The 26,479-nt window shown below is 42.9% G+C and overlaps 1 protein-coding gene across 5 annotated transcripts in view; it reads left to right on the forward strand.

The window, feature by feature from the left end:
- The window catches only part of LOC136421403 (EF-hand calcium-binding domain-containing protein 6-like), a 31,413-nt gene extending 5,392 nt beyond the window's left edge, over positions 1–26,021 (forward strand). Inside the window, exons 3-30 of one of the 5 annotated variants that reach the window (XM_066408666.1) lie at positions 460–572; positions 1,158–1,277; positions 2,065–2,241; positions 2,705–2,841; positions 3,356–3,474; positions 4,298–4,425; positions 4,927–5,075; positions 5,709–5,825; positions 6,796–6,916; positions 7,724–7,894; positions 8,538–8,773; positions 9,133–9,300; positions 9,805–9,976; positions 10,557–10,678; positions 11,498–11,624; positions 12,733–12,851; positions 13,316–13,432; positions 14,265–14,361; positions 15,030–15,148; positions 15,788–16,018; positions 18,523–18,678; positions 19,252–19,444; positions 20,328–20,519; positions 22,615–22,842; positions 23,737–23,943; positions 24,343–24,523; positions 24,947–25,131; positions 25,746–26,021. In XM_066408666.1, coding sequence (XP_066264763.1) covers positions 460–572; positions 1,158–1,277; positions 2,065–2,241; positions 2,705–2,841; positions 3,356–3,474; positions 4,298–4,425; positions 4,927–5,075; positions 5,709–5,825; positions 6,796–6,916; positions 7,724–7,894; positions 8,538–8,773; positions 9,133–9,300; positions 9,805–9,976; positions 10,557–10,678; positions 11,498–11,624; positions 12,733–12,851; positions 13,316–13,432; positions 14,265–14,361; positions 15,030–15,148; positions 15,788–16,018; positions 18,523–18,678; positions 19,252–19,444; positions 20,328–20,519; positions 22,615–22,842; positions 23,737–23,943; positions 24,343–24,523; positions 24,947–25,131; positions 25,746–26,021 — 4,478 coding nt within the window. Of the gene's footprint in view, positions 1–459; positions 573–1,157; positions 1,278–1,501; positions 1,557–1,601; positions 1,685–2,064; positions 2,242–2,704; positions 2,842–3,355; positions 3,554–4,297; positions 4,426–4,926; positions 5,076–5,708; positions 5,826–6,795; positions 6,917–7,723; positions 7,895–8,537; positions 8,774–9,132; positions 9,301–9,804; positions 9,977–10,556; positions 10,679–11,497; positions 11,625–12,732; positions 12,852–13,315; positions 13,433–14,264; positions 14,362–15,029; positions 15,149–15,787; positions 16,019–16,826; positions 17,751–18,522; positions 18,679–19,251; positions 19,445–20,327; positions 20,520–22,614; positions 22,843–23,736; positions 23,944–24,342; positions 24,524–24,946; positions 25,132–25,745 lie in introns of those variants that run through there. The other 4 variants (XM_066408667.1, XM_066408668.1, XM_066408669.1 and 1 more) reach the window with 4 other exon arrangements.
- The last annotated feature ends 458 nt before the right edge of the window (positions 26,022–26,479 follow it).

Below are 26,479 nucleotides of genomic sequence, written 5' to 3' on the forward strand. Positions count from 1 at the left end.
CTCATTCAAATATTTCTGCCAAGCCTGTCAAAGCAATTGTTCTTAAAAACAGCTGGTATTACATTCTATATTGTGTGCGACAAATAGGTGCAGGTTGCTCTTTTCAAAACGAATGCTCTTGGGAAACAAATGAAATTAGGAGTCTTTTTAAGTCATTCATTTCTGCTTTCCATTTTCTTACTCTGCGGAAAGTAAAAAAAAAGATTGAGCTAGGATGAATCAGAAACAAAAAGGAGGAATTAGGTCAATTTTTTTCTTTACAAGCATTGAGACCTTTAGATGAACAATTCTTTATTTATCAAAGAATACTCCTTGAGCTTTGTGTTGCTTTTTAGCCCTCTCTCCAATTTTCTTTTCTGCTTACTGTTTTCACCTTGGGATAGCCTAAACAGCTTGGTGACCAGATACCTTTTGATGACAGAACCTCTTCTCTAATCATGTGACTGCTCTTGTTCCCAGCGCCCCTGTCTCTGTCCCAGAGCAGTATCGTGCTGAAGCCGGGCCTGAGTGTGGTGGAGATCGAGAGTCTGCTCAGAGAGAGGGTCAGGTCAAAGTTCAACGACCTCAAACTGGTAAGTAGGAGTCTTAATCAACATCTGAATGTCTGAATATTGAAGTGATAAAAATTTACAATATCGCAGGGGTTTTTCTAGAAAAATTGAACAAGAGGAAGCATACACAGACGAGAGAGCGAATTCTATGTATTTAGCAGGAAGAATCAATCGCTGAGGAAGGCTGTATGCTTTGGATTTAGCTAAAATCTGAATTCAACAAGGGGGTGCTGGGCTGAAACAAGAGGGTGCAGCGCCCCTCTTCCCTGATTTAGATGAACCCCTGGATATCGTTACTAACAGCAGTGGCCTGTGTGGCCCTAGGGCTATAAAAACAGAGATGGGCACTGTCCCCATATACTATGGTATGTGTGTGTGTGGGATTAGATTTTAACTTTTAACTAAGTACATGCGACATCTGCTATTGAACCTCTGCAATGGCTTAGAACACACCACTACCAGTGGACTAGCCCCCCTCCCCCCTGGATACAGTGGCCTGGCCGATGGCTGTAGAAACTGAGATGGGCACGACACTACACACTAAAGTATGGGGAAATAGGATTTTGATTCTAACTTTAACTTTGAACTTGTTTGGACTCCCTGCAGGCGTTCCAGACGTACGATGTGGACCAATCGCTGAGCATCACGAAGGGCGAGTTCCGCCGCGTGCTCGAGACCTTCTGCTTCCCGCTCACCACCGACCAGTTCGACGCCATCCTGGCAAAGGTGACTTTGTGAATATTTAACCCTCACCCTTTAACCCTTAACCCTCACCCTTTAACCCTAACACTGACCTGTCCATGCTCTACCCCGCTAACCACCGACCAGTTTGACGCCATCCTGGCAAAGGTGACTTTTGCCATATTTAACCCTCACCCTTTAACCCTTAACCCTTAACCCTCACCCTTTAACCCTTAACCCTCACCCTTTAACCCTAAGTTTGACCTGTCCATGCTCTTACCCTAACCCCTAACCACCGACCAGTTCGACGCCATCCTGGCAAAGGTGACTTTTGCCATATTTAACCCTCACCCTTTAACCCTTGACCCTCACCCTTTAACCCTAACTTTGACCTGTCCATGCTCTTACCCTAACCCCTAACCACCGACCAGTTCGACGCCATCCTGGCCAAGGTGACTTTGTGAACTTTTAAAATGGCTGTTTGGCACAGAATTTCCTATTGGTTACAGAGTTAGGCAGGTTAAAGTCAACTTTCATAATCCCACTGGGTTTCCTAATACCACCAAATTTCTTGTCTTGAATACCGAGATATACATATGAAGTGTTCGCACCGATAACTGATTCTGCATTTAGATCTCTTTGAATTCAGCATTTTTAGAAACCTGTGGAATATCGTCTCATCACTAGGTCAAATTTTGGTTGTAACAGTAACCGACATCATTGAACTACCATCCAGATGAAACTTTCTACGAAGCAGTACTGAAGCTATACATGTACTAGAAATGGGTGAAGTCTGCCATCTCTGACTTGCATGTATAATCTGTACTTCCAGTGCCAGCTAAACCCCAACGGGACCCTCCGCTACACTGACTTCCTGGAAAAGTTCTACGGGAAGGAGACTTCCGGGAAGGATGCTGCAAAATGGCTGAGCGGAATCCACAAGTACAACCAGTCAAGGTCGCCCATGGAGGTCAGCGTGGACAAGCTGGAGAGGGAGCTCAAGGACAAGGTGGGTTCAAGGTCAAGTTCAGGGGTCTTCCAGGATATAACACAGCACTTTCACTCACTTTCTATTTCAATGAAGCAGGCAGGTGCAGATGGACATTAGGGCATCCTTAATTTACATTTTAAAGAACGTAGCTTAAGGGTTTTTAGTGGTTTAATGGATATATATGTCTTCTTTTTAATGTAAAATAGATTGGATCAATGGCAAAATGGGATACACCTTAACAACTTGTCATCCCAGCCAAAAAACTGTAAAAACATCGCAACTTCAACTGCAAATTTGTGACACTGCAAATATACCTCCCTTAAACTTGTCTGACTACAGCATCATACAATAATCACTTCAAATCTAAAACACTACAAAACCCTCCCTTTCCCTCCACGGTGACTGCAGAATAAAATCACAGGACTGCAAAAGTAAATGTACATATACCTAGCTTTTTATCACCATGATTTTCCCTGTTTAGATCGGAGCTAATCTGAAGAACTTTGTGAAGGCGTGCCGCTTGTTCGACTACAATCGAGACGGGAAGATCCAGAGACACGAGCTGAGGAAGGTGCTGGAGAACTACTGCTTCAGGATGACAGACCAGCAGTTTGATAAGTAAGACAGTTAACCTGATAACTTACTAGTTATTCTACCAATTTAAAAACTTAGTCATAAGTTGTAGGTTCTAGGACTTCAGAAGAACTAGTTTCACAACCTCATACCTTTACCAAAATTAATGATGTCTACCTTTACCACTGGCATAATAAAGGGTTTTTTCATTGATTATGCAAATCTGGTCCTCATTTACAAAAATTATATCTTTTGACATATTCTCTACCCAAACAATACAGGTGTTCTATCCAAACAAAAGTCTTCTCTTATTACATATTAATTAGGAAAGACTTTGTATGTACTGTTATTTAATGTATTTATTGTGATGTTAGAAGTCCAGGAAGACTAGGGGTGTGCCTTAGGGCACATCACGAATGGATTTTCTCAATAAACCAATAAACCAACCAGTAGCATTTTCTTATACAAATGAGTCCTGATTTGCATGATCCGATCATCCAGGAAACTACAACATAGCCTTATAAGGTTGTTTATTTAACAACATTTTCCCGCGCTGCAGGCTATGGCACAGATATGACTTCCAGCACACGGGAGTGGTGGAGTATACAGAGTTCCTGCGCAGGCTGGGGGTGTATGTGCACAAGCACAACGCAGTGGCGCCTGACTCTACCATGCTCGGTAAGTACAGAGTTCCTGCGCAGGCTGGGGGTGTACGTGCACAAGCACAACGCAGTGGCGCCTGACTCTACCATGCTCGGTAAGGGGCAACCTAGTCACTGTTGTGTGCACAGTCTTGTCTTAGTTCATACTACTTGGTCTACTACTACTTAGTTCATAGATGAAAACATTCTTCAACTTCTGTTGCCTAGCCTCTTGATGTTATTGAAGATTTTATATGCGCATGAGATTTTATGTACGTCGACAGCAGTGGAACTTACTGTACATTGGTTTTTTAATTCAGTGTATGTGAACTGCGATAAACCAATAAAACACATCTTACATCTTACATTGAGTGACATGTACTAGCTTGAGTAAATTGGCAAGAATAGACATCTGGGTGATAGCCAGGATAGAACATCTTGCACTTTTCCTTGTCTCTGATTGGTTCTTGACATGACTGAGCAATTGCAGTAGCCAATTGGATACTATCTCTCACTGATTCTTCCCTCTAATTGACTGCCTGAGTTTTCAACAGCCAAAGGTTCCAAATTTCTCTAATTCCCTTCTGTTATTGGCTTTGCAAATGACTTTGCAGTAGCTAATTGGATACAATCTCTCTGATTCTTTCCTCTAATTGGCTGTTAGTCTGAGTTTTCAACAGCCAATGGGGTTCCATATTTCTCTAGTTCCCTTCTCTGATTGGCTATGCACATGACTTTGAAGTAATTGGATACTATGTTGTTGCTGATTCCCCCTCTAATTGGCTCTTTTGTTTTGACTGAGTTTCCACTAGCCAATGAGATGTCATATTTTACTAAGTCCCTCCTCTGATTTGCTGCAGCCCTGAATTGGCAGCAGGTGGAGGAGGAGAGGAAGAAGCAGGTTGCTAAGCAGGCTCTGCAGCACAAGTCCGACAAGGTCGTGGAAGGCATGACCTTCGAACAGATCGAGAAAGAACTCCGCAAAAAGGTAAGGAAATTTGCATGAAGGTTCATCTGCAATGATAATCGACATACAAATTCAAATAGACACCGTAATGTAGTAATTTTGATCCAGTAACAACAATTCTATGTAAAGGAAAAGTTGTTCTGAACCACAACAGCCATTCAGCACCAAGGACAGGGAAAATGGATTTCCTTGTTGAATAGAAAAACTAAAACTATAACCCTGTCTTTCTGTAGATGAAAAGTTACAATTGCTGCAGCAAAACTTTGTGAAGATGGCTTTTCTGTCATTTCATTCTACCAACAGTAGGCCTTAAAAATAAGAAGTAACTTTAAACATTGAACAGTAAAGGCTTCAAACATGATGTTACTCAGTGTTGTTATTTTCCAGATGGGAAAGCTACACTACTGTAAAGAAGGCTTTACTTCAGTTTAATTCGTCAGACAGTGTGTAGAAAAGTATGTTTCAACAGCAGATGATTTCAAACATTGAACAAGTCTGATATCAAATGTTTTCTATCTGCAGATGAAGAGTAACTACGCCAACGTGAAGAAGGCTTTTCTGGCGTTCGACGCGACGAACAGCGGATACATCAGCATAGACGACCTGAAGTCTGTCCTGGTGCACTTCACCATCCCCATGTCAGACCAGCTCTTTTCTCAGTTGATGGACAGGTAAGCAGCCAATCACAGCCTTCCCCAGATTTGAATGAACCAATCAGTATTGAGGTGGTCATTCCCAGCCAACCAGAGACCTTTATGATCTAAAATTTTCTATTTATGAAAAATCAGTCTCATGTCCGACCAGCTCTTTTCTCAGCTGATGGACAATAAAGCAGCCAATCATAGTCCCCCCAGATTCAAACTGACCAATCAGTATAGAGGGGGTCATTTCTAGCCAATCAGAGACATTTATGATATAAATTTTTTAATTTTTGGAAAAATCAGCTGGTACACTCAGATCCGACCAGCTCTTGGCTCAGTTGATGGACAGGTAAGCAGCCAATTGTAGCCTTTGCCACATATCAAACTGACCAATCACTACTGGTGTGATCAGATTGAGACCAATCAGAAACTTTCAATGAATTTTGAATGACACCCAGCCAATCAGAGATTTCCAATTAGAGGAAACCATTCTGTTCTCCAAATTAGAAGACGACAAATATAGATCTAGTTTTGGTCGCCATGTTCAGCTCATAATACATATGATAAAGCAACCAATAAAAACAACTTGACAATGTACATCTCTTTACCATTAGTGTTATATTCAAGGTTACTAAATTGAAACCCAACTTTTTTCTGTGACAGGTTGCGCATCAAGGCGTCGGGTAAGGTTGCCTGGGAACACTTCCTCGAAAAGTTCCAGGATCCGCAGGCGGACGGCAACGGGCAGACCATCCCCATCAAACCTGAGGCCAACAGGAAGTGAGTACCGCCATGTTTGTTTATTCGTTTGTTTGTTTGTTTGTTGGGAACACTTCCTGGAGAAGTTCCAGGATCCGCAGGCCGACGGCAACGGGCAGACCATTCCCATCAAACCTGAGGCCAACAGGAAGTGAGTACCGCCATGTTGTTTGTTTGTTTGTTTGTTAAGAGACTTCATGGAGAAGTTCATGGATCAGGAAAGGGATGTTCTTCCGAAAATAATTTCATCAGGTTGGTAGAATATAGGATATAGATGGTTCTTTGTACACAACCAGGTATTGTTCTCACCTGCTAACGTTTCTGCAGCATATAATTGGTAGTTGTACGTGTTTGGCCCAAGGGCTTAGGAACAGGGATGGGCACAGCCAGATATGCACCATGTATGGTGGTGCGAGAGGAATTTAAAAGTTTTTAACAAGAACCAACAAATTTGATTAATGTGGCCTAATGAAGTAACATGGCGTCCTCTGCAAAAGGAGAGAGTTTTTTTTCTTTGTTTGCATACCGTAGGGCGTCCAGAAGACGCCCTGACGTCCTGCTAGCTACTAGCCTAGTCGTAACAAAGTATTTTTCCCGACAGAGTGAACCCCATCCGAGAGGCCGAGGGCTCCCCGCACATCTCTGCATGGTGCAAAAAGACTTTTTTTAACAAGAAGTGAGGAACCAACAAATCTAATTAGTGTGGCCTAACGAAGTATTCTCCCTCGCAGAGTGAACCCCATCCGAGAGGCGGAGGGCTCCCCGCACATCTCTGCATGGTGCAAAAGGACTTTTTTTAACCAGAAGTGAAGAACCAACAAATCTAATTAGTGTGGCCTAACGAAGTATTCTCCCTCGCAGAGTGAACCCCATCCGAGAGGCCGAGGGCTCCCCGCACATCTCTGCATGGTGCAAAAGGACTTTTTTTAACCAGAAGTGAAGAACCAACAAATCTAATTAGTGTGTACTAACGAAGTATTCTCCCTCGCAGAGTAAACCCCATCCGAGAGGCGGAGGGCTCCCCGCACATCTCTGACATCATCGAGAAGCTGAGGAAGCACATCCTAGACGGCTACTCCACCATCAAACAGGCCTTCCTCGTCTTCGATGATGTAAGTACTGGACATCCAAACCTGTTTAAGATGGCCACTGTTGTTGTTGTAGACACGTGGTCTTCATAGACAGGTGGTCTCCATAGAAAGTATTTTACTCCACCATCAAGCAGGCCTTCCTCATCTTCGATGATGTAAGTACAGGACATCCAAACCTGTTTAAGATGGCCACTGTGGTTGCCGTAGAAACGTGGTCTTCATAGAAAGGTTTCTCTTTGTGAATGGAGTTTAAAAAATCTCAGCTTCCACCATCAAGCAGGCCTTCCTTGTCTTCGATGATGTAAGTTTGAAGATTCTTCTGTTCTAAGGCCCCGTTTACACTTATATTCATGTGCGAACGAGTTTTTTTTTTTTACATTTTATTGGCTCAAATTGGTGAAGTTTGCGGGGTACAGACTTTGCTTTTTTTTACTTTTACCCACCATTGTGAAGCCTGGCTATCGAAACGAAAAAAGGATTACCTAAGACAAAAAAACATCAATACACTTCTCATACAGACTTGAATATATGTACAAATGTAATTTGTAAACCAGGGCTTAAAATTCATTTCTAAAAATACATGTAGATGAATTGGTGAAGCTTAAAATTTTTGGTTGTGCACAGAAAAAAATTGTATGTACATAAAATAGAGTAGAATGTCAGTAAAATCTACTTACAAACCTTACTGGCTCTCTTCAGAGCTTTAATCTGAAATTCTACAGCTTTCTTCAAAATCTTAAATAACTGGTTAATATTTGTGACAAAGAATTTCGTGAAGAAGACTTATTTTCAAGATTTCTGAAGTTCTTAATGACAATGTGTCTTCAGGATCGAGACGGGAAGGTTTCTCGTAAGGAGCTGCGTAAGATCATCGAGAGTTTCACCTTCAGGATGTCCGACGAGCAGTTCAAGGAGCTCATGATCATCTTAGACCCTCTGCACGAGGGATTCATCAGCTACAAGAAATTCCTGGACCTCTTCGAGCCCCAGGAGAAAGTGGTGAGGAAGAACTTTCACTTTTCAATGACTGGCATGGTCCAGTATTAAGTACCCAAAAACAGATATTTCTCGTGACCAGTACGTTGAACCTGTGTATTGTATATTCAGGTTGCGGATGTCTTCCCTGTTACCACAAGTTGGAAAGAAACTTTTCAGTTGGAAAGTTTAAACTGCATTTAGATATGTTATCATCAAAAAGTAGTCTTTGTCTGTGAAATTTGTTTAGTGATCTGTCAAATACTTGGTTGCTCATTGGCCTCAGTAGTGGAAAGAGGGCAATTAGATAACATTATTTTCATAAAATGTTATCTCTTGCACTTCCATGTCTGGCCACTAGAAGGCACACAAGTAGCTGCTCTCCATGCACAAGTATAACTTGGATCAAAATCTTCTTAACCTTCAGCCTGCTAAGGTAGCTCTTTGGCTTATGTTGGTCAAAGGCTAGGCAGTAAAGAGAAGGTTAGAATGACGTTATTTTCATGAACTTTAATCTCCTGCACTTCCTTGTCCGACTGCTAGGAGGTGCACAAGTGGCTGTTCTCCACGCACAAGTAAAGTTGGCTCAGAAGTTACTTACGATTACTAGATAAATATATCATTTTCATAAACTCTAATCTCCTGCAATTCCTTGTCCGACCACTAGGAGGCGCACAAGTGGCTGTTCTCCACCCACAAGTACAACGCCCAGCAGCCGCCCGCCATCTTGGCGTGGGACACGGTCGAGGACATCCTTCGCGAGAAACTGACGGAGAACTGGAACGCGATGCTGGCGATGTACCAATCCTTCGACCCGGACGCCACGGGAACGATAACGCGGCGAGAGCTGCGGAGGATACTCGACAACTTTGGATTGCCAGTGTCAGACGAACACTTCGAAAAGTGAGTTGAGATTTTGGTTGTAAAACATAAAACATTGAAGGTTTTAGATTTGGAATTACAAGAGGTCTTCTTGCCTTTTCTTCTTGGGTGAAAATGTAGAAGAAAAACTTTCCTTCAAAGTGTTTCCTAGTGATACCAATCAGACTTCTAGCCTTAATACTGACCTGAGACCTTAATACACCATGTTTGATATACAATAATTTTTTCTTCTGATCTTCTAGAATGTTTATGGAAACACAGGCGGAAACTTTGTGTTCAAAATATTTCCTAACCTGCCAATCTGACCTCCTCAATACTACATGTTTGCCATAGCAAGTATTATAGGACATGTTTTCCTCAAATTCAAATTTCATTTCCAGGATGTGGAGGGGCTGCCAAGAGAATGTCCACGGAAACATCGCGTTCGGAGAGTTCCTGGCAAAGCTGGGGGTGGACGCCAAGCCGGGCGACCTGCAGGGCCTGAGTACCCAGGTGCACGAGGAGAGCTACGCTAGAGAGGAGCGCAGAATCAGCGACCAGAACCTCAGGTTTGTTTGTTTGTTTGTTTGTTTGTTATTATGGGTAAATAAAACTGGGGGTGGACGCCAAGCCGGGAGACCTGCAGGGCCTGAGTACCCAGGTGCACGAGGAAAGCTACGCTAGGGAGGAGCGCAGAATCAGCAACCAGAACCTCAGGTTTGTTTGTTTGTTTGTTTGTTTGTTTGTTTGGTATCATGGGTAAGGAGATGCTGTGTCTTAGAATTAGATTCACACTTTTTAAGAATAATAATAACAAGAATATAGTGTTGTGGCACAATGGTTAGAGCATTGACCTCAGAACCAGTAGGTCCTGAGTTCAATGCTCAGGATGTTGTGCCCTTGAAAAAGGTACTTTACACAACCTTCCATGGCGGTGGAGTGAGGCCTCTTTGGCTAATCTGTCTAAAAGTGTGTCAAAAACACTCTACGGATTTGGCTGCCGATGTGCCAACATCTAGCACATTTGCCACCAAGAACTGGACAATTCTTGATAAGATTACGCGTCCTTCCAGAATAAACGACATAGAGAAGAACGCTGCCAGAAGAACGTCTAAGATGACGGCCGATGAGGTGATCCTTAAGCTCCAGGATCAGATGTCTCAGAAGGACGTGCAGATCCGCAAGACGTTTCTACGCTACAACAAGACTGGCAAGGGCAGGGTCTCCAAGAAGGACTTCAAACATGTGAGTTTCTTAGATGTTTAGTTAAGATTTCTACTTTCTTGACACCATACTGTCTTGGGATGGTTGATGTATAATCATAGCCTTTGAGTTTAAGACATTATTAAGTTACGAGTTCCACTGGACACCATACCACAGGACTTCAAACATTTGAGATTCTTATTCATTTTGTCTAACTTAAAGACATGTAAATATGGCCCTATCATCTGCATCTCTATTATTCAACTGAACCAACCTTAAATACTTAAGATGAATTAGTTTTTATCACTAAACCAAGCATCAAACTCTATACGTGATTTAAGAATTCATGACTAACAAGAATCTGTACATACATTGTCTTTAGTAAATGACGCTGTCTTGGATTCATCACATTTGTTTAATCATCAGATATAGAAAGCATTTGTAGTTTTTGGGAAAATGACAGCGGAGACTGCATGGTATTCGACCGGTTTCGACTTTATTGTCTTTTTCAAGAATGACAGAGATCGAACCACTCCTCCTTTTATACCTTTTCTGTGCCTCCCTAGTGCAGGCGCTCTCAGATATAGAAAGATTACTGTGTTTTTTATTTCTTAATTCTCAGATCCTGGAGGATAACGGGATGTTCATGGACCCAGGCCAGTTTAACAGCCTCTGTAACCGCCTCGGATTCTTCAACGGCTTCCTGCAGTACTCAGACTTCATCGCTGCCTTCGAGGACAGAAGGTGGGTGCTGTGACTTTTTCATATAGTCAGGTACTTATAATGTGCTGGGTTATTTGACATGCATAGGTTTGACACCCAATGCAAATGCCTGAAGCTCCCTCATGCAGGGCTCACACCACAAAGATGAAAATTTAGCCACTAGGAAGAGATAAAAACATTGAATGGACGTTAAAATCAGCACCATGGCCCAGTCCTTTGTTTTGAGATGCTCTCGAAGACAGGTTTAACGGTGACCGTTAGTTACTTTGTCAAATTGTTGAGGTACTATACTGAGGTACAGGTCCGACATGTAGCGTGCGTAGTCCAGTGGTTAGCGATCTTGCCTCTGGAACTAGAAGCCCCGGGTTCGATCCCGGCTGTGTCGCTCACCCGACATGCACGCTACCGTTAAAGATCGCAGTCCTTAGGACGGGACATTAAGCCGTGGTCCACTGTTCATTGTGCTTGTCGAAAAGAGCTAGGGGAATTTCCCCGGTACAATGAACCTGTAAATACTGTACATAGCGTCTGTCTTCTCTGTCACGACCGGTGGAAGAGTAGCTCATCTGTTCATTGAGTTCATTTGAGCTAAACTGGTTCGAGATCCCTTTCCCTTTCCTTTATGTAAACCTTTACTGCTGTACTGTTACCTGATACTGTATTATGTTTAGGCACACATTTCTTAAACTCATGACAACATGTCTAAGCAGGGGCCCGACCCAGAGATTGAACCCCGTGTCTACGAATCCAGTTGATTACATTACTGGTGAAAAGTCTCCTTAAAACTAAAACCAAAGCCAAACGAAGTCTAACATTGACAAATAATCTGCTGTTTTTCAGACACGGCGGTCCGTCCTCTGACATCCTGCGCTCCGGTAACCACCGCGTGAACGACACCAACGTGCGGTACATGTCCGCGGAGGAGGTGGAGGAGCTGCTCAGGACCAAGCTCAGGGAGGGGTTCAACGTAAGGGATTCTTTCTTTCTCTTTTAGGCTACACCAAGTAATTTTTAAGGATGATGTCCGCGCGCGCATTGATTTTGGTCTGTTCCCAGAAAAAACAAACAAGAAATTCCGCTTCCTGTAACTATGACCAAAGGCCTGCAAAAACAAATGGGATATGGAAAGAAACAGGACAGGACAACAACTGCTGTTCAACTTCAACTGATTTATCCAAATTATTTTCATGATGAATAAAAGAATTGTTAGTTGTTACACTGTGTTCTCTCTTTCAATCTGTGTCCTAACATGTGTCGTCGACTATTATATTTCAAATCTAGGCATCTTGTTTTTTTTGGCCCTTCTTGCTTTTTTTTTGCACTCTCGCATTAGATTTAGGGTCTTCCCAGGACGTCATCCATAAAAATTACTTGGTGTAGCCTTATATATATACATAATAGTGTAGGAGAAACCTGGAAAAATCACACCCTGTACATTAGATCTAGAATGGTGGAGAAACTTTACTCTGAGGACAAAGCTCAGGGAGGGGTTCAATGTAAGGGATTCTTTCTTTCTATTTTAGGCCAGTTTATTTGCTTGGTTCCCTGGTATTTCAGGGTGAAAAGGTAGCAAGCAGACACCTGAATATGACATTATTAACTCCATAAATCTTATAGGAAATACCAGTGAATGTTGGTATTGAAGGGCTGTGTATTTGAGAGGGAAATATTGTCAGGAACTTCAAGACAATTCCATAATTTTGCTATAATATTAAACTAAGGACCTCGAGACTGGTATTATGATGTGAGCTCAGAACTTATAAAATGCATGCCAGGTTAGAGATTGTGATCTGGTAGAATCATTGATTCTTCCTGTAGATATCACGATCAGAGTCTCTACCAACAGAGATTCCAATTAGGATCTCTGCCAGTATAATCAGCCATTCTGCCAGTAAAGGTCCTGGGTTAGTTTTTTTAGCAGTGGACATGGAAAAATTGAGTCACTGCATGCGTCTTCTTTAACCAAAGGTTTTAGATTCCTTAGATTTGATTGAGATGACGAAGGGACTAGGACACAGATTCGATTGATCTTAAAAGTTTATATTGAAACATTGTATCTGACATGTTGTCTTCAGGACCTCCCAGAGACGTTCCTTAAGATGGACGAGACGAAGTCTCAGAGCATCACCCGGAACGACTTCCGCAAGCTGCTGGACTCCTTCATGTTCATCATGACGGACGACGAGTTCAACAGGTGAGATCTAAAATTACCTGTACAACAGGTGAGGCTAAATACCACCTCTACAACAGGTGAGATCTAAAATTACCTGTGCAAGCATGATGCTGTATTATACATAGGGCCTTGTGTTGTAAAGACAGGGTGTTTAGCCCATTACACCAGTCCTGTACTGCTCAAAATTCATTTTTGGGAATAAGAGCTCTGGTGCACCTAAGCTAGAAATTTAGGTGCACAGAAAAAAATTGGGTGCACAACACGAAATAGAATCAACAAGAATTACAATCAATGCAGCATAACCTTCACAACTTAGGTTTCAAATTCTAAATAGCTAACTCCAAAAACCCAAAATAACTAATACAACAAAACTTAATGCTGAAAGGATTATATCATCTAAGTATCAACCTGTTTCTAAGATCATGAAAAGAGTGGCATGTAGTTTGATGACTTTCTCCTCTTAACTTCTTGGTCCTTTCCTCCAGGTTAATGAACCGTCTTCAGATCAGTAAGAAGTCCAAGATGACATTCCAAGACTTCTTAGCCAAGTTCCAGGAGACAGAAGGGCCGGAGAGCCACCCGTGGCTTAACTCCACTCACACGTAAGTTACATAATATGAATTATATATTTTACAGAGTCTGTGGCATCTGTGTAGCACAGTGGCAGAGCATCCGGCTATGAACCAATAAGACCCAGGTTCAATCCCCAGTGGAGTACCCCGACATGTCCGGACATGCACCCAGACGTTGTGCCCTTGGGAAAGGCACTTAACACACATTTCCCATGTCCTAAGCCCAGCAGTAGGTTTTGGGTTGGCGTTAGGAAGGGCATCCAGCCGTAAAAACTCTTGCTACAAAAAAGAACTTGCACTTGATGAGGAGTTCTGGGGCTTCCCCATCCATGTGCAAGCACATCTAACCCCCAGATGATGGGGAACAAAAGACGTTAAATTGGATAGAGAGAGAGAGAGACAAAAGGAACTTTATTGCACAATAAATGTATGGCAATAATGTATGGCAACGAATGTCTGCTCAAATATAATTTTGCCAGAATCTGGCACCCTGGAAATATGCGTCTAAAGAGATCTCCGATACAAAGTATACCACTAAAATATTGATGCATCCCTGCATATATTAACTCTGCATACCTAGGAGAGCTGCATTAGAAATCTCTCATGTCATACACGCACTCACTTTTAAAACTGTGAATATATGTTAAATAGAAGTTCTTCATTCAAAACCATGTATTTACAAGTGCCAATATTTTGATGACCGTCTAGCACTGAAGCTAGGTGTTACTGCTAACAATGCAGTCATGGATAACAATTATTCACGGATGGCGAATATATGTTGATAGCAGTTAACTGTGATTTCAATTAAGATAGATTCTTAGGATGACTAAATGTTGAGCTGCCTGCTGTTTTGCCGTGCCAGGTGGAACCGACCTAACGACCCAGCGGAGATGGCCTGTGACCAGGTTCACGAGATCCTCAAGGCCAAGGCAGAGAACGCCTGGACTGACATCGCCAAGGTAACAATGGTTTCTGTTTAGAACAGTTCTAACATTACCCACTGATCAATACCTTAAACTGCCCATAGACAAACCAGAAGAAGCCATGATCTTAAAATTCCAGTTAAGAATGCCAGGACTGACATCGTCTAGGTAACAGCTGAGCACAGTCCTACAGTACCAAAACAGGACTTCTTGCTAAGGCCACACCAATTTAAAGTCTTTTTTCCTGATTAAAAAGTTATGTCTTATGTTCAATGATTAATTTTGTTAAATGTCTCTTTTCTTTAAGCTATTTAACCAAGATGGTAATTTGTTCCTTACTTCCTGCAGGCCTTTTTAAGCAGTCTGACCAAGATAGTAAATTGTTCCTTTAAGACGTGTGCCTTGAGTCTTAAGGTTTTCCTTATCTTCCTGCAGGCCTTTAAGCAGTTTGACCAAGATAGTAAATTGTTCCTTTAAGACATGTGCCTTGAGTCTTAAGGTATTCCTTATCTTCCTGCAGGCCTTTAAGCAGTTTGACCAAGATAGTAAATTGTTCCTTTAAGACATGTACCTTGAGTCTTAAGGTATTCCTTATCTTCCTGCAGGCCTTTAAGCAGTTTGACCAAGATAGTAAATTGTTTCTTTAACTTTTTTTGTTTAAGACATGTGCCTTGAGTCTTAAGGTTTTCCTTATCTTCCTGCAGGCCTTTAAGCAGTTTGACCGCGACGGAAACGGGATCATCACAAAGAAGGAGCTGAGAAACGTCCTCTTCCGGTTCACCCTGCCACTCAAGAGCTCCGAGTTCAACAAGCTCTGGACAAGGTTTGTTTGTTTGTTTGTTTGTTTGTTTTTTGCATGGCCAGTGAACTGCCTGAAGGTGTAAAACAGCCCAGTTTTGTACAGTACATAATCTGCATGAGACCAGACTTGTAGGGACTTCATTCACTAGGTACTTATTAATATAAACTCTCCCGCTCAAGAGCTCCGAGTTCAACAAGCTATGGACAAGGTTTGTTCAAGGTTTGTTTGTTTGTTTGTTTGTTTGTTTGTAAAAAAAATTTTTTGTTTGGTATAATATGTAAACTGCCTGAAGATGTGACACACCACTTGTGTATGATATAGTAAGTACAAGCTGCATAAAACCAGACTGATAAGGTTGATTCACTCACACCGTGAGGGACCCTTAGTTTAAGAATCTTAGGGTTGACCCTTCAGTTAAATTTAAATTCCAAGGAAGCCCTCCACAAAATTATAAATTAAAATACTAAAAATACATTTACTGTCTTTTGGATAAGTATGGTGGGTTCTATAGCGGGCTATGATAGTATCCTTCATCCCTAACCCTGAAGCTAAGTTACAAGTTCTAGTCCAACTCAATTTTACCTGAGTCAAGTGAGGAAATAGGCGTAAATTATAACTGTAAGTTAGTGTGTTTTTAACTCATTATCTTCCATCCCCCAGATACGACGTAGACCAGAAAGGGTACCTCACCCACGGCGAGTTTGTAGAGGTTCTCGGCTTGACCTTTGCCCCCGGCGACATGCACGGCACGAGTCGGCGAATCGTGGACGACAGTCAGGCGTTCCTGGACCAGCATCACCAGGGGCAACAGGCGCGGCACCAGCAGATTGCAGCCAATCAGATGAAGGCAGCGGGTCACATGACTGCAGCAGAGGTGGAACAACAGCTCAAGTAAGTTATTTTTGCTGATCATTCTATAATGATTTCTATGTCACATTTTATTTGAAAAAAAGTCTTGCAAACACCCAGTACTAATCGTAACCACTGACATTGCAACTTCTTTGTCAGATGATACCTAAAACGATTACAATGTCATTCTACTAGATGGATGTAGCAATTACCATTTGTGAACTTTCTAGAATGTACAATAATGTATAATCATGCTCTAGACTCAGCAGGTTAATGTCTGATTGTAGGTTAGTAAGTTTATGTTTGATTGTACAAACAATTATCATGACCATGATTGTATTTGTCCCTTATTAACTGGTCAACTGTACCAGAAGCAAAAAATCCCATTGACATGCACCATACAGCAATATGGGTATCAGACAATGACACATGACAAAGCCCTGACAAGTGACGTAAAACCACTAACAAAACAGTCAGTGACAAAAAAGGACCCCAATTGTAGCCGAGGTATAACCTTTGACCCACCCAGCATGCATTGCAGGCGAAGTGGCCATAAGGCGGCTATTGAGACGTACTACTTTCGCGAAGAGACTCCCGACGATTACGCTCGCGAGGCACTCTTTGCCAGCGGTGTGATCCCGGACGTGGTGAGGAGAGAAACGTTCGCACCGCGCGAAGCCTTTCCCCGAAAACCTAACAACGCCAGAAAGGCAAGAGATGTGTTTTTGGGTAACGGAGTCATCCCCGATCGAACGCCGAATCTGACTTACGCAACATCCGATGGTGGAATCCTTCCGAGTTTGCGCTATAATGACAGACATGTTCACTTTTCCAATGGGGACATTTATAGGTACGAGGAAAACTTCAACAAAGCTCTGACCCAAGCCAACACAAAGACATCCTATGCAAACCAACCATCAGACAAGAAAAGAGCTTTCTTGAATGCAGGAGACACAAGAATGGACCGAAGGAATGAAGAGAGAAGGGAGAGAAAAGTGACATTCGCCGACAAGATCTCGGAGAAGAAGAAGGTGAAACAAATCCTCCTCAGCAACGGAGTCATTCCAGATGCCGAAAGTGAAAGTGCTGGAAATGCAAGTGAAAGTGACGAGCCAAAACGCAACAGAGAAGTGGCTTCCCACCACGACTGCTCCGACCGTAAGAAACGGTTCCTTGACGCCGGGCTAATCTTTGACGGCAACCCTTCTGAATCACCAGATGATCTTCCTTATGCCTCTCACAAGAATGTACATCTTCCGAGAAGCATCTTAGATAAAAACGACTCCTCTCGTCTTTTCAGTGAAGACGTGCGACACGACAGACAAGCTTACCGACCTGACTTAGACAGAACAACTTTAAGTCTTAAAGACAGCTTCCCTGACTCCTACGACAAAAAGAAACCGACTGACCAAGCCGAAGACGACTTAAACAAAGAGATCAGGCTACGTCTTCTGGCCAACGGCGTCATTCCTGAGACGTACATGTACAAGACGAGGAGGACCAAGGACATCTTAAAGGAACAGCCATACTCCAAGAAGGTGTTCTTGGAACGCGGCCTTATCCCAGACCCTGACATGAGACGTCTTAAGACGAGAGACGTGACGGAAGGACGCTCCTTGGAGTCCCGACAGTTCTTTAAGATGTTTGTGGAAATGCCGAGCACCCCCGAGTACTACAGGTTTGACAACGACAGAGTAGAGGCTCCGCAAAGGGTGTGAAAGGGGTTATGGAACTCCAGCTTCAATGAAAACCTACTTCAAATTTTCAACTGAGTGTATGACCACATACCCAACTGCTGTGAGTTGAGTAAGTGGTCGTGGTTGTACAATTCCATCTCCGTGGTTCATGCATATCAAAACTCTCTTCATGCCTTTTGAACACAGACAGGAAAATTCAATTCAAATTCTGGGTGATGATTCAATCATTCTTCAAATTCATACCAGTTGGAGCTATTTTAAAACCCCTTACACAGCCTTTTACTAGTGGAAAGAATCTGTCAATGCAATTATGGATCAAGCACTGTGAACGCTTCACAGATTTGCATTGACAGGATACATTCCATAGTACATGTAGTGACGATGACAATGACTCTGACATGACAGATCTTTAAAAAAAAGTGTTTTTCCAGCAAGTCTAGACCTAGTGATAGAAGTGCCTTGCTGTAGTACAGAAAGAGTATACATATTAAATGTATGATGACATGTTTTAGCAGGTTTTGAAGTTGATGTTTTAAATTTGTTCCCTTTTTATTTTATTTTTGTTAAAATATGGTTTGTCTAACTTTTTGTCTTAGAAATTGGAAAGGGCCAAGATTGTACAACTTTTTAAAAACTGTACTTAAGACAGAAAACCTTAAGTCTTAACTGAAGTCTTAAACTGACGTTTCTTGACAGAGATAAGTTCCGTGAGAACTACCAAGACTTCAACAAGACTTATTATACAACACAAAATTGCACTTAATACAGCTTCAACCGTCATCTTATATACTATTTAAGACAGAACACTTTAAGTCTTAACTGACGATTCTTAAACATGTTTCTTAACAGAGATAAGTTCCGAGAGTACTACCAAGACTTCGACAAGGCGTTCCGTAAGGTTGACTACAACAAGGACGGAACCGTCGACATCCGGGAGCTCCAGCGGGTCCTGATCGAACACAACTTCTTCTTGGAGGAGGAGCAGTTCTTCGAGCTCTTAGACAGGTGAGGTTATGTTTGAGGGTCTCTATGGGGGGACCTGGCCACATCTAGTGGCACATCAAGGGGTTTCACATTTAATTTCAGAGATCAGCCAATCAATCAACCAATCAATCAATAATTTATGGATTAATAAAATACACAAAGTGCATACAGTGGATAACATCCTTGGGGCTCAAAGTCTCAATAGAGAGAGAGTGGGAAAATTAACAAGAAGGTAAATGTTTTAGGTGAGAAGGAATGATATGACCTGTTGGATCATAGGACTGGTGTTTATCCTAGTCATGGTTTTGACCCTTGTTTAATTAGCAAGGTGTAACAAGAGCTTTTGGAACAGTTGCAATTTTTAAAATTAGGTGGTTGTACAACGGTTACCAAAATAAGACTAATAGTTGGAAAACTTGGAAAATGTCAGGTAAATTTTTGAACCAGATTGTCAAGTAAACATTTAATAGGCATTCGAAAAAATATTTTTTCTCAGAAACATCATAGCGTATATAACTCTTGCTTTTTACATGAAAAATGGACGAAATCAGCTAATCAACAATTTGATCAATCATTTAATCCTGTGTCCCCCAGACTTGGTCTATCTCCCGAGAAGGGCAAGTTGTCTTATCCAGACTTCCTAAAGGCCATCGACGACGGAAGGGCGTCCAAGTACGGGCGTCGGCGGTCGCCGGTGAACATCGAGGAGTACGACGGCCTTCCCGCGGAGAAGTCTCTGGAGAAGCTCCGCGAAAAAGTCGCCTCGAACTTCGTTGTTGTTGAGAAGGTGAGGACAAATCTAAAATATTTTCTAACTATAATTAGTCTTCTTCCTGATGTCAAGACCAATCCACCTCACAGCTTATTCAGGACAAAACATTTGGCAAAATCCGGAAGTTCTGCTGCAGTGTTAAGGAAAGCCACTAGGAGGTCAAATCTAACTTGGCCTTCCTCTTCCCAACACCTACCCAGATATTGTCACAATCCATCCAGACCTATGATTTTATATACTGACCAGCAAATATGCAGAAACAGACACACAGACATACCAAAAACAACTTTTCATGGAGATAATAAGGCAACTAGAGATGAAAGGCGGCTGCTCAGAATCTACCAGCCCAGGCCCAGTTCATCTGCGAGCGATGCGGGCGAGCACGCCACTCCAGGATAGGACTGTTCAGCCATCAGAGGGCCTGCCCTTCCCACTAATCCTCGACGACGGGGAATGAGCCAGAGAGAGATGACTTTATCCCTTACATCCTCCTTTGCCAATCTTCCAGCTCCTGTGACAGACAAAATAGCAGCACTAATTTGGCATAATAATACATAATATCTTTTGGAGTCATGCTGCAAACTTTGTCTTAAGTCTTCTCCCTTTTTCTGATCGTGAAGCTTTGGCCATCTCTGTAGCGGTAGAGCTTCTAAACCATGACCGTGACCTCTTAAAAAAAACATGTTTCTAATCTACATTTCCACTTTTCCTGACAGGCTTTCAACGCGTTTGACAAGGAGAGCACTGGGAAGCTGAAGGCGTCGGAGTTCAGACGGATCATCGACCACTTCTGCTCCGTTTTGCCTTCTCTGTAGCTCTCTGAAAGGGTTGTAAACCATGGCTGAAACCTCTTGAAAATAACGTTATTTCAAATACTTTTCTTTCCACTTTTCCTCAGGCTTTCAATGCATTTGACAAGGAGAGCACTGGGAAGGTGAAGGCTTCGGAGTTCAGACGGATCATCGACCACTTCTGCTTTAGACACTCCGACAAACAGTTCCGCGCGCTCCTCGCCAAACTCTCCTTCCACTCCGACAACACCATCAACTGGAGGGCCTTCCTCGACGACTTCAAGAAGAACGAACAAGAGGTCAGACTTGTTGAATGGCTGAATGTATTACATTCTAATACTTTACTTTTTGGGACTGAAAGATTCTATACACCTTTCTCACACGGCGGACATGATAGAATGAAGACGAGGCCAATGAGGCAAAGAAGCAAAAATAATGTACAGATATAGTTTTCCTCCTAAATCACATTAAGTTTTAAAATATAATATCCAAGTATCAATATTATAACTAATGTAATGTACAAAAAAGATGCGGCAATTTAGAGCTTCGTTGACCGATCCCATAGTCCCCGCCCTCCTCTGTCAGAGCGTAGAAATGCAAAATAAAAACATAGAAATGCAAATATTTGACGGTCATGCAGCCGTTTCCTCATTGGTTGATTCTCTAATTATCAGGTAATCATTGGCTAAACTGGTAATTGTGATTGACAGTTAGGATCGGTCTAATGTTTGCCACAAGGGCCTCGTTTTCATTCTATCATGGCCGCCGCGTGAGAAAGGTCTATAAGCAATGTCATCTAGCTGCAGTGTATAATAGCAGTTAGTATTGCCCTGAGGAAGGTGACAGATGGTACACTGTAAACAAAATAAACAGACAAACAAACACTAAAACATTGGTGTGTACATAGAACTTTTTCAATTGATTAAGCCATGAAAAAGAATTGCTAAGGCCACACCAATTCAATTTTTTGATTCTCTGAGTTGAAATAGATAAATTCTGAAACTCTTACTAAACAGAAATGTCAGAGTTTACCTTAGTACACACAGTTCCAGAAAGTGAATATGGTCAGATCTAACCTTTCCTCCCAGCCGTCTGTGTCCATCTTGACCTGAATGGTTGTATTTTATACCCCAGGCGACCCAGAACTGGCTGGAAGACATCCAGAAGGCAGCTAAACCCAAGTCCCCGCAGGAGCTGGCCATGCAGGAGGTCCAGGCCAGGGTAACAATTACTGATGAATGGTTGTATTTTATCCCCCAGGCTACACAGAACTGGTTAGAAGACATCCAGAAGGCTGCCAAACCCAAGTCCCCGCAGGAGCTAGCTATGCAGGAGGTCCAGGCCAGGGTAACAATTACTGATGAATGGTTGTATTTTATCCCCCAGGCTACACAGAACTGGTTAGAAGACATCCAGAAGGCTGCCAAACCCAAGTCCCCGCAGGAGCTAGCTATGCAGGAGGTCCAGGCCAGGGTAACAATTACTGATGAATGGTTGTATTTTATCCCCCAGGCTACACAGAACTGGTTAGAAGACATCCAGAAGGCTGCCAAACCCAAGTCCCCGCAGGAGCTAGCTATGCAGGAGGTCCAGGCCAGGGTAACAATTACTGATGAATGGTTGTATTTTATCCCCCAGGCTACACAGAACTGGTTAGAAGACATCCAGAAGGCTGCCAAACCCAAGTCCCCGCAGGAGCTAGCTATGCAGGAGGTCCAGGCCAGGGTAACAATTACTGATGAATGGTTGTATTTTATCCCCCAGGCTACACAGAACTGGTTAGAAGACATCCAGAAGGCTGCCAAACCCAAGTCCCCGCAGGAGCTAGCTATGCAGGAGGTCCAGGCCAGGGTAACAATTACTGATGAATGGTTGTATTTTATCCCCCAGGCTACACAGAACTGGTTAGAAGACATCCAGAAGGCTGCCAAACCCAAGTCCCCGCAGGAGCTAGCTATGCAGGAGGTCCAGGCCAGGGTAACAATTACTGATGAATGGTTGTATTTTATCCCCCAGGCTACACAGAACTGGTTAGAAGACATCCAGAAGGCTGCCAAACCCAAGTCCCCGCAGGAGCTAGCTATGCAGGAGGTCCAGGCCAGGGTAACAATTACTGATGAATGGTTGTATTTTATCCCCCAGGCTACACAGAACTGGTTAGAAGACATCCAGAAGGCTGCCAAACCCAAGTCCCCGCAGGAGCTAGCTATGCAGGAGGTCCAGGCCAGGGTAACAATTACTGATGAATGGTTGTATTTTATCCCCCAGGCTACACAGAACTGGTTAGAAGACATCCAGAAGGCTGCCAAACCCAAGTCCCCCCAGGAGCTAGCTATGCAGGAGGTCCAGGCCAGGGTAACAATTACTGATGAATGGTTGTATTTTATCCCCCAGGCGACCCAGAACTGGCTAGAAGACATCCAGAAGGCGGCCAAACCCAAGTCCCCGCAGGAGCTGGCCATGCAGGAGGTCCAGGCCAGGGTACAGGAGGCGGTCAGCGCCCGCTTCTACGCCTTCGCTCGCTCCTTCGCGGAGGTCGACTACGCCAAAATCGGGGTCGTGGCGAAGGAGGACTTCCGAGACATCCTGAATAAGAACGCCATAAGACTGTCGGACGACCAGGTGAGATGTTTTCTGTCATCTTCCAAGGAAGTGAAAGTGATCTCAACCAGATAAGCTCAATGAACTCATTGATATGACCATGACAGAGAAGACCAATGCTGTGCACAGGATATGCTGGTTGACTGTAACACTGGTAAATACTACTTGATATTTTCAATATGAAAGATTCTTTTGAAAAAAAAAAACAGTTGCTCATTACACGCAACTGGATAATTAGTATGATTTTTGAAATGGTCAGACCGTCTCAGACGTTTCAGGTAGCCTTCACTACCTTTCGCTAGTGACATTGAGCAAGATCCGTCAAAAAGCAGGTTTTTTAAGGACTGGTTTGTTTTTGATGAAAAAAAAAGCTTTTTGACAAATCTCGCTCAGTTTCAAAGTAGCGGATGCTACCTGAAGCATCTGACCACTTCCAAAATCATAATATTATCCAGTTGCTTGAGTAACTGTTTTAAGGCATATCTTATTACCTGGATGTCTTCATTGACAAAACGTTTCCCCCCTCCAGTTTGACCAGTTGCGGGAGAGCATGCCAGTGAGCGAGTTCGGAATCAGAGAGTTCTTGAGGCATACTCAACTTAGTTGACAGGAGTTGAGAATAGAACCGGATGACTTACAATCTAATTACGACAATTTTTAGGCCGTGTACTCATAGTACTTAAAGCTGTAGTAGCAGAAGCGGGATTAGAATCTTACGATAATTTCTACATCTAACCAATACATTTTCCCCCCTACAGTTTGACCAGTTGTGGGAGAGCAAGCATGCCATTGAACGAGTTCAAAAACACTGTTTATCACAAGTTCTTAGTTGACGGGCTGGGAATATAACCTCGGCATACAATCCAACAGATTACGACAAGTTTTAGGTCTTAACGATATTCTATTCCCCCCCAGTTTGACCAGTTGTGGGAGAGCATGCCGGTGAACGAGTTCGGAAACGTCGTGTACCGCGAGTTCCTCAAACAGTTCTCCGTGGAAAGGACGCGACTCCCGGACACGGCGCCCGCCTCCCCACCACCGACCGCCATGTCCGAGACCCCCTCAGCCATGGTGTTTGCTCGACGACCGGCCACGGCCTCCACCCCCAAGTCAGGCAGAATGGTGCGTTCCAGAAACTCATTCATTAACTAGTTGATTAATTCATTGATAATTTTTGATTGTCAATAGTAAGTGGGCAAGTGAATTAAATTTTGTAATACCCGCAATGAGAAGAAAACTACATAATCATTGTGAATCAAGGAATCAAACACTGGAAGTATGATCATGTCATTTTGCATAATAATCTCAGCTTTCCAAAAATGTACTAATCTAGTAGTTTTCCCTATCTAGCGCTATCGTAAAGCAAGTACAAGTCCAAAAGCAGTATGGAGGTCATAGTAGCTAATTTCCACATCTTACCTACTGTATCTTGAAACTAGCCAAAATTTCATACATTCTCTATTGAGGGTTTATCACCTGAGTCCAGTAAATGTAAACTTAAATCCCCCCCCCCCCCGACAGAGTGTGATGAGCGAGCGACCCACGTCCCGGATGTCGCGACCCTTCACCCCCCTGGTGAACGCGCAGGGGGCGGAGCTGCGTATGAAGGACCGCGTGTTCCGCCACTGGAAGGACATCCAGCGCCTGTGTAAGAGTCGCGACCCCGAGAACAAGGGCGAGATCTACATGGAGGACTTCAAAGGTGAGGAAATTTTCTTTGAACATCATACTTAAGAATGGTTTAGAATTTCCCTAGAATAATCATGTATACTAAGCTTTATTTATCTGTCTGAGGGGCTGTGGATGTCGGAATGTTTATCTTTTTACACTAGGCTAAGACAGTCTTTTCTAAGGCAGTGTCATAGATTATCCCATTGGTCACTAGCCTGTGATGCTTTTGGTTTTCTTGCCTCAGTTAAGCAGTACTATGTAACTGCAGTCTGCTTTGTACCAATGTGCTAACTATACACGATTCAATAGCTGCGGATGACCTTGACAGGTTCAGGATTAAGTACAATAAACAGAGCAAAAACACCTTCTTGTAAATACATGCCCCCTTGCATTGAAGAATGATAAAATCTTTATTCATTTATCATGTCTCAATGTCGTTTATTTTCTCTCTCAGCCATTGTAGAAAGCTTCAACATCTACCTGGCAGCGGACGACCTTGAGCAGCTGCGGATCAAGTACGACATGCGGAACAACGGGCGGTTCTCGTACAAGGCGTTCCTGCGGCACTTCCTGCTCCGCCTCAAGCCCCAGCAGGAGTCCATCCTGCAGAGGAAGAAGCTGCAGACGCCGCGCTTCAGCGTAAGTACCTCAAAATCATCCGCACTTCAGCACAAGTACTCGTAAATACTCTGTGCTTCAGCTTAAGTACTCGCAAATCCTCCTCGCTTCAGCGTAAGTACCTCAAAATTATCCGAACTTCAGCACAAGTACTCGTAAATACTTTTGCTTCAGCGTAAGTACACCCAAGACCTCCTTAAGACGTCTAAGAACGTATTTTGTTACTCTGAAGGGTACTCTAACACTGTTTAGTTTAATTATAACTGCATCACATGTACAGAGCCCACATTTGACAGAAAAAGGCTGATTGAGAGTCAGGATTTAGAGTACTCATGACAATATGTTATCTTGTCCTTCAGTGCTATGCAATTGAGTATTCAATTAAGATCTATGTTTTCTCCTGCCTTCAATCAAGAAAATTCAGATATTTGTTTATATACTGACTCATTCTCAGTCACTGATAAAACTTTAAAACGTAGCCAATGCAATCTGAAACATCTGGCACCTCCAAAGAATTTATCCCGTTGCTTATAGGTGATCAAGAACACCATTACTTAAAACATCATGATTCTTCTAGTCACAGTTTGCATTTCAAGACATGCTAAGGTATTCTAATATGTACTTTTACCTGACAGGTGAAGCAAGGAGCGGAGAGCAGCCTCCTGTACGACGCCATGCTGCGTATGAGGGACGTCATCATGGCGGAGTGGCAGCGAATGCGCCGCACGTTCCGAGCCATCGACGCGAAAGGCGAGGGGTTCGTGTCCCCGGTCGACTTCCGTCAAGTCCTTAAAGAGTACGGCATCAACCTCTCCGAGGAGGAATTCTTCCACTTAATGACTTTTTACGACAAAGGAATGGTGGGGAAAATCTCGTACAACGACTTCTTAAGAGCGTACTTGTCACAATAGAACAGATGTAGAACAGTGGGTAGATATTTTTGTTATACTTATTTAGATATTGGTTAATGTTGTGTATTTGTTGTGATATTTGTCAGTTTGGGATGTTTTTGTGTGAAACATTGATAAAACTTTCTGTATCAAAACTGATTTAATAGAATCTAGTTTGGAAAGTTTTAGCGGAATCTGATTTTTGTACAGTCTGAAGAATGTAAGGCAATCGTACCAAACAATGTGAAAACTGTATGTCAAACTTCTGAACCGGCCTTTTTTGGGGCTAAATAATACACCTTTTGCAGCCAGCCCATAACCCTCAGCCACCCCCGTAACGATTTTACCGGCAAAATGGTTACGGGGGTGGCTGATGGTTACGGGCTGGCTGCAAAAGGTGTATTATTTAGCCCCCAAAAAGGCCGGTTCAGAGCCTGCTATGGAGGCTATGTCAAACTATAGTTGTAAGGAATAAGAAT

Source organism: Branchiostoma lanceolatum, chromosome 16, assembly GCF_035083965.1.
Source record: "Branchiostoma lanceolatum isolate klBraLanc5 chromosome 16, klBraLanc5.hap2, whole genome shotgun sequence".
In the NCBI taxonomy this organism is placed as follows: domain Eukaryota; kingdom Metazoa; phylum Chordata; class Leptocardii; order Amphioxiformes; family Branchiostomatidae; genus Branchiostoma; species Branchiostoma lanceolatum.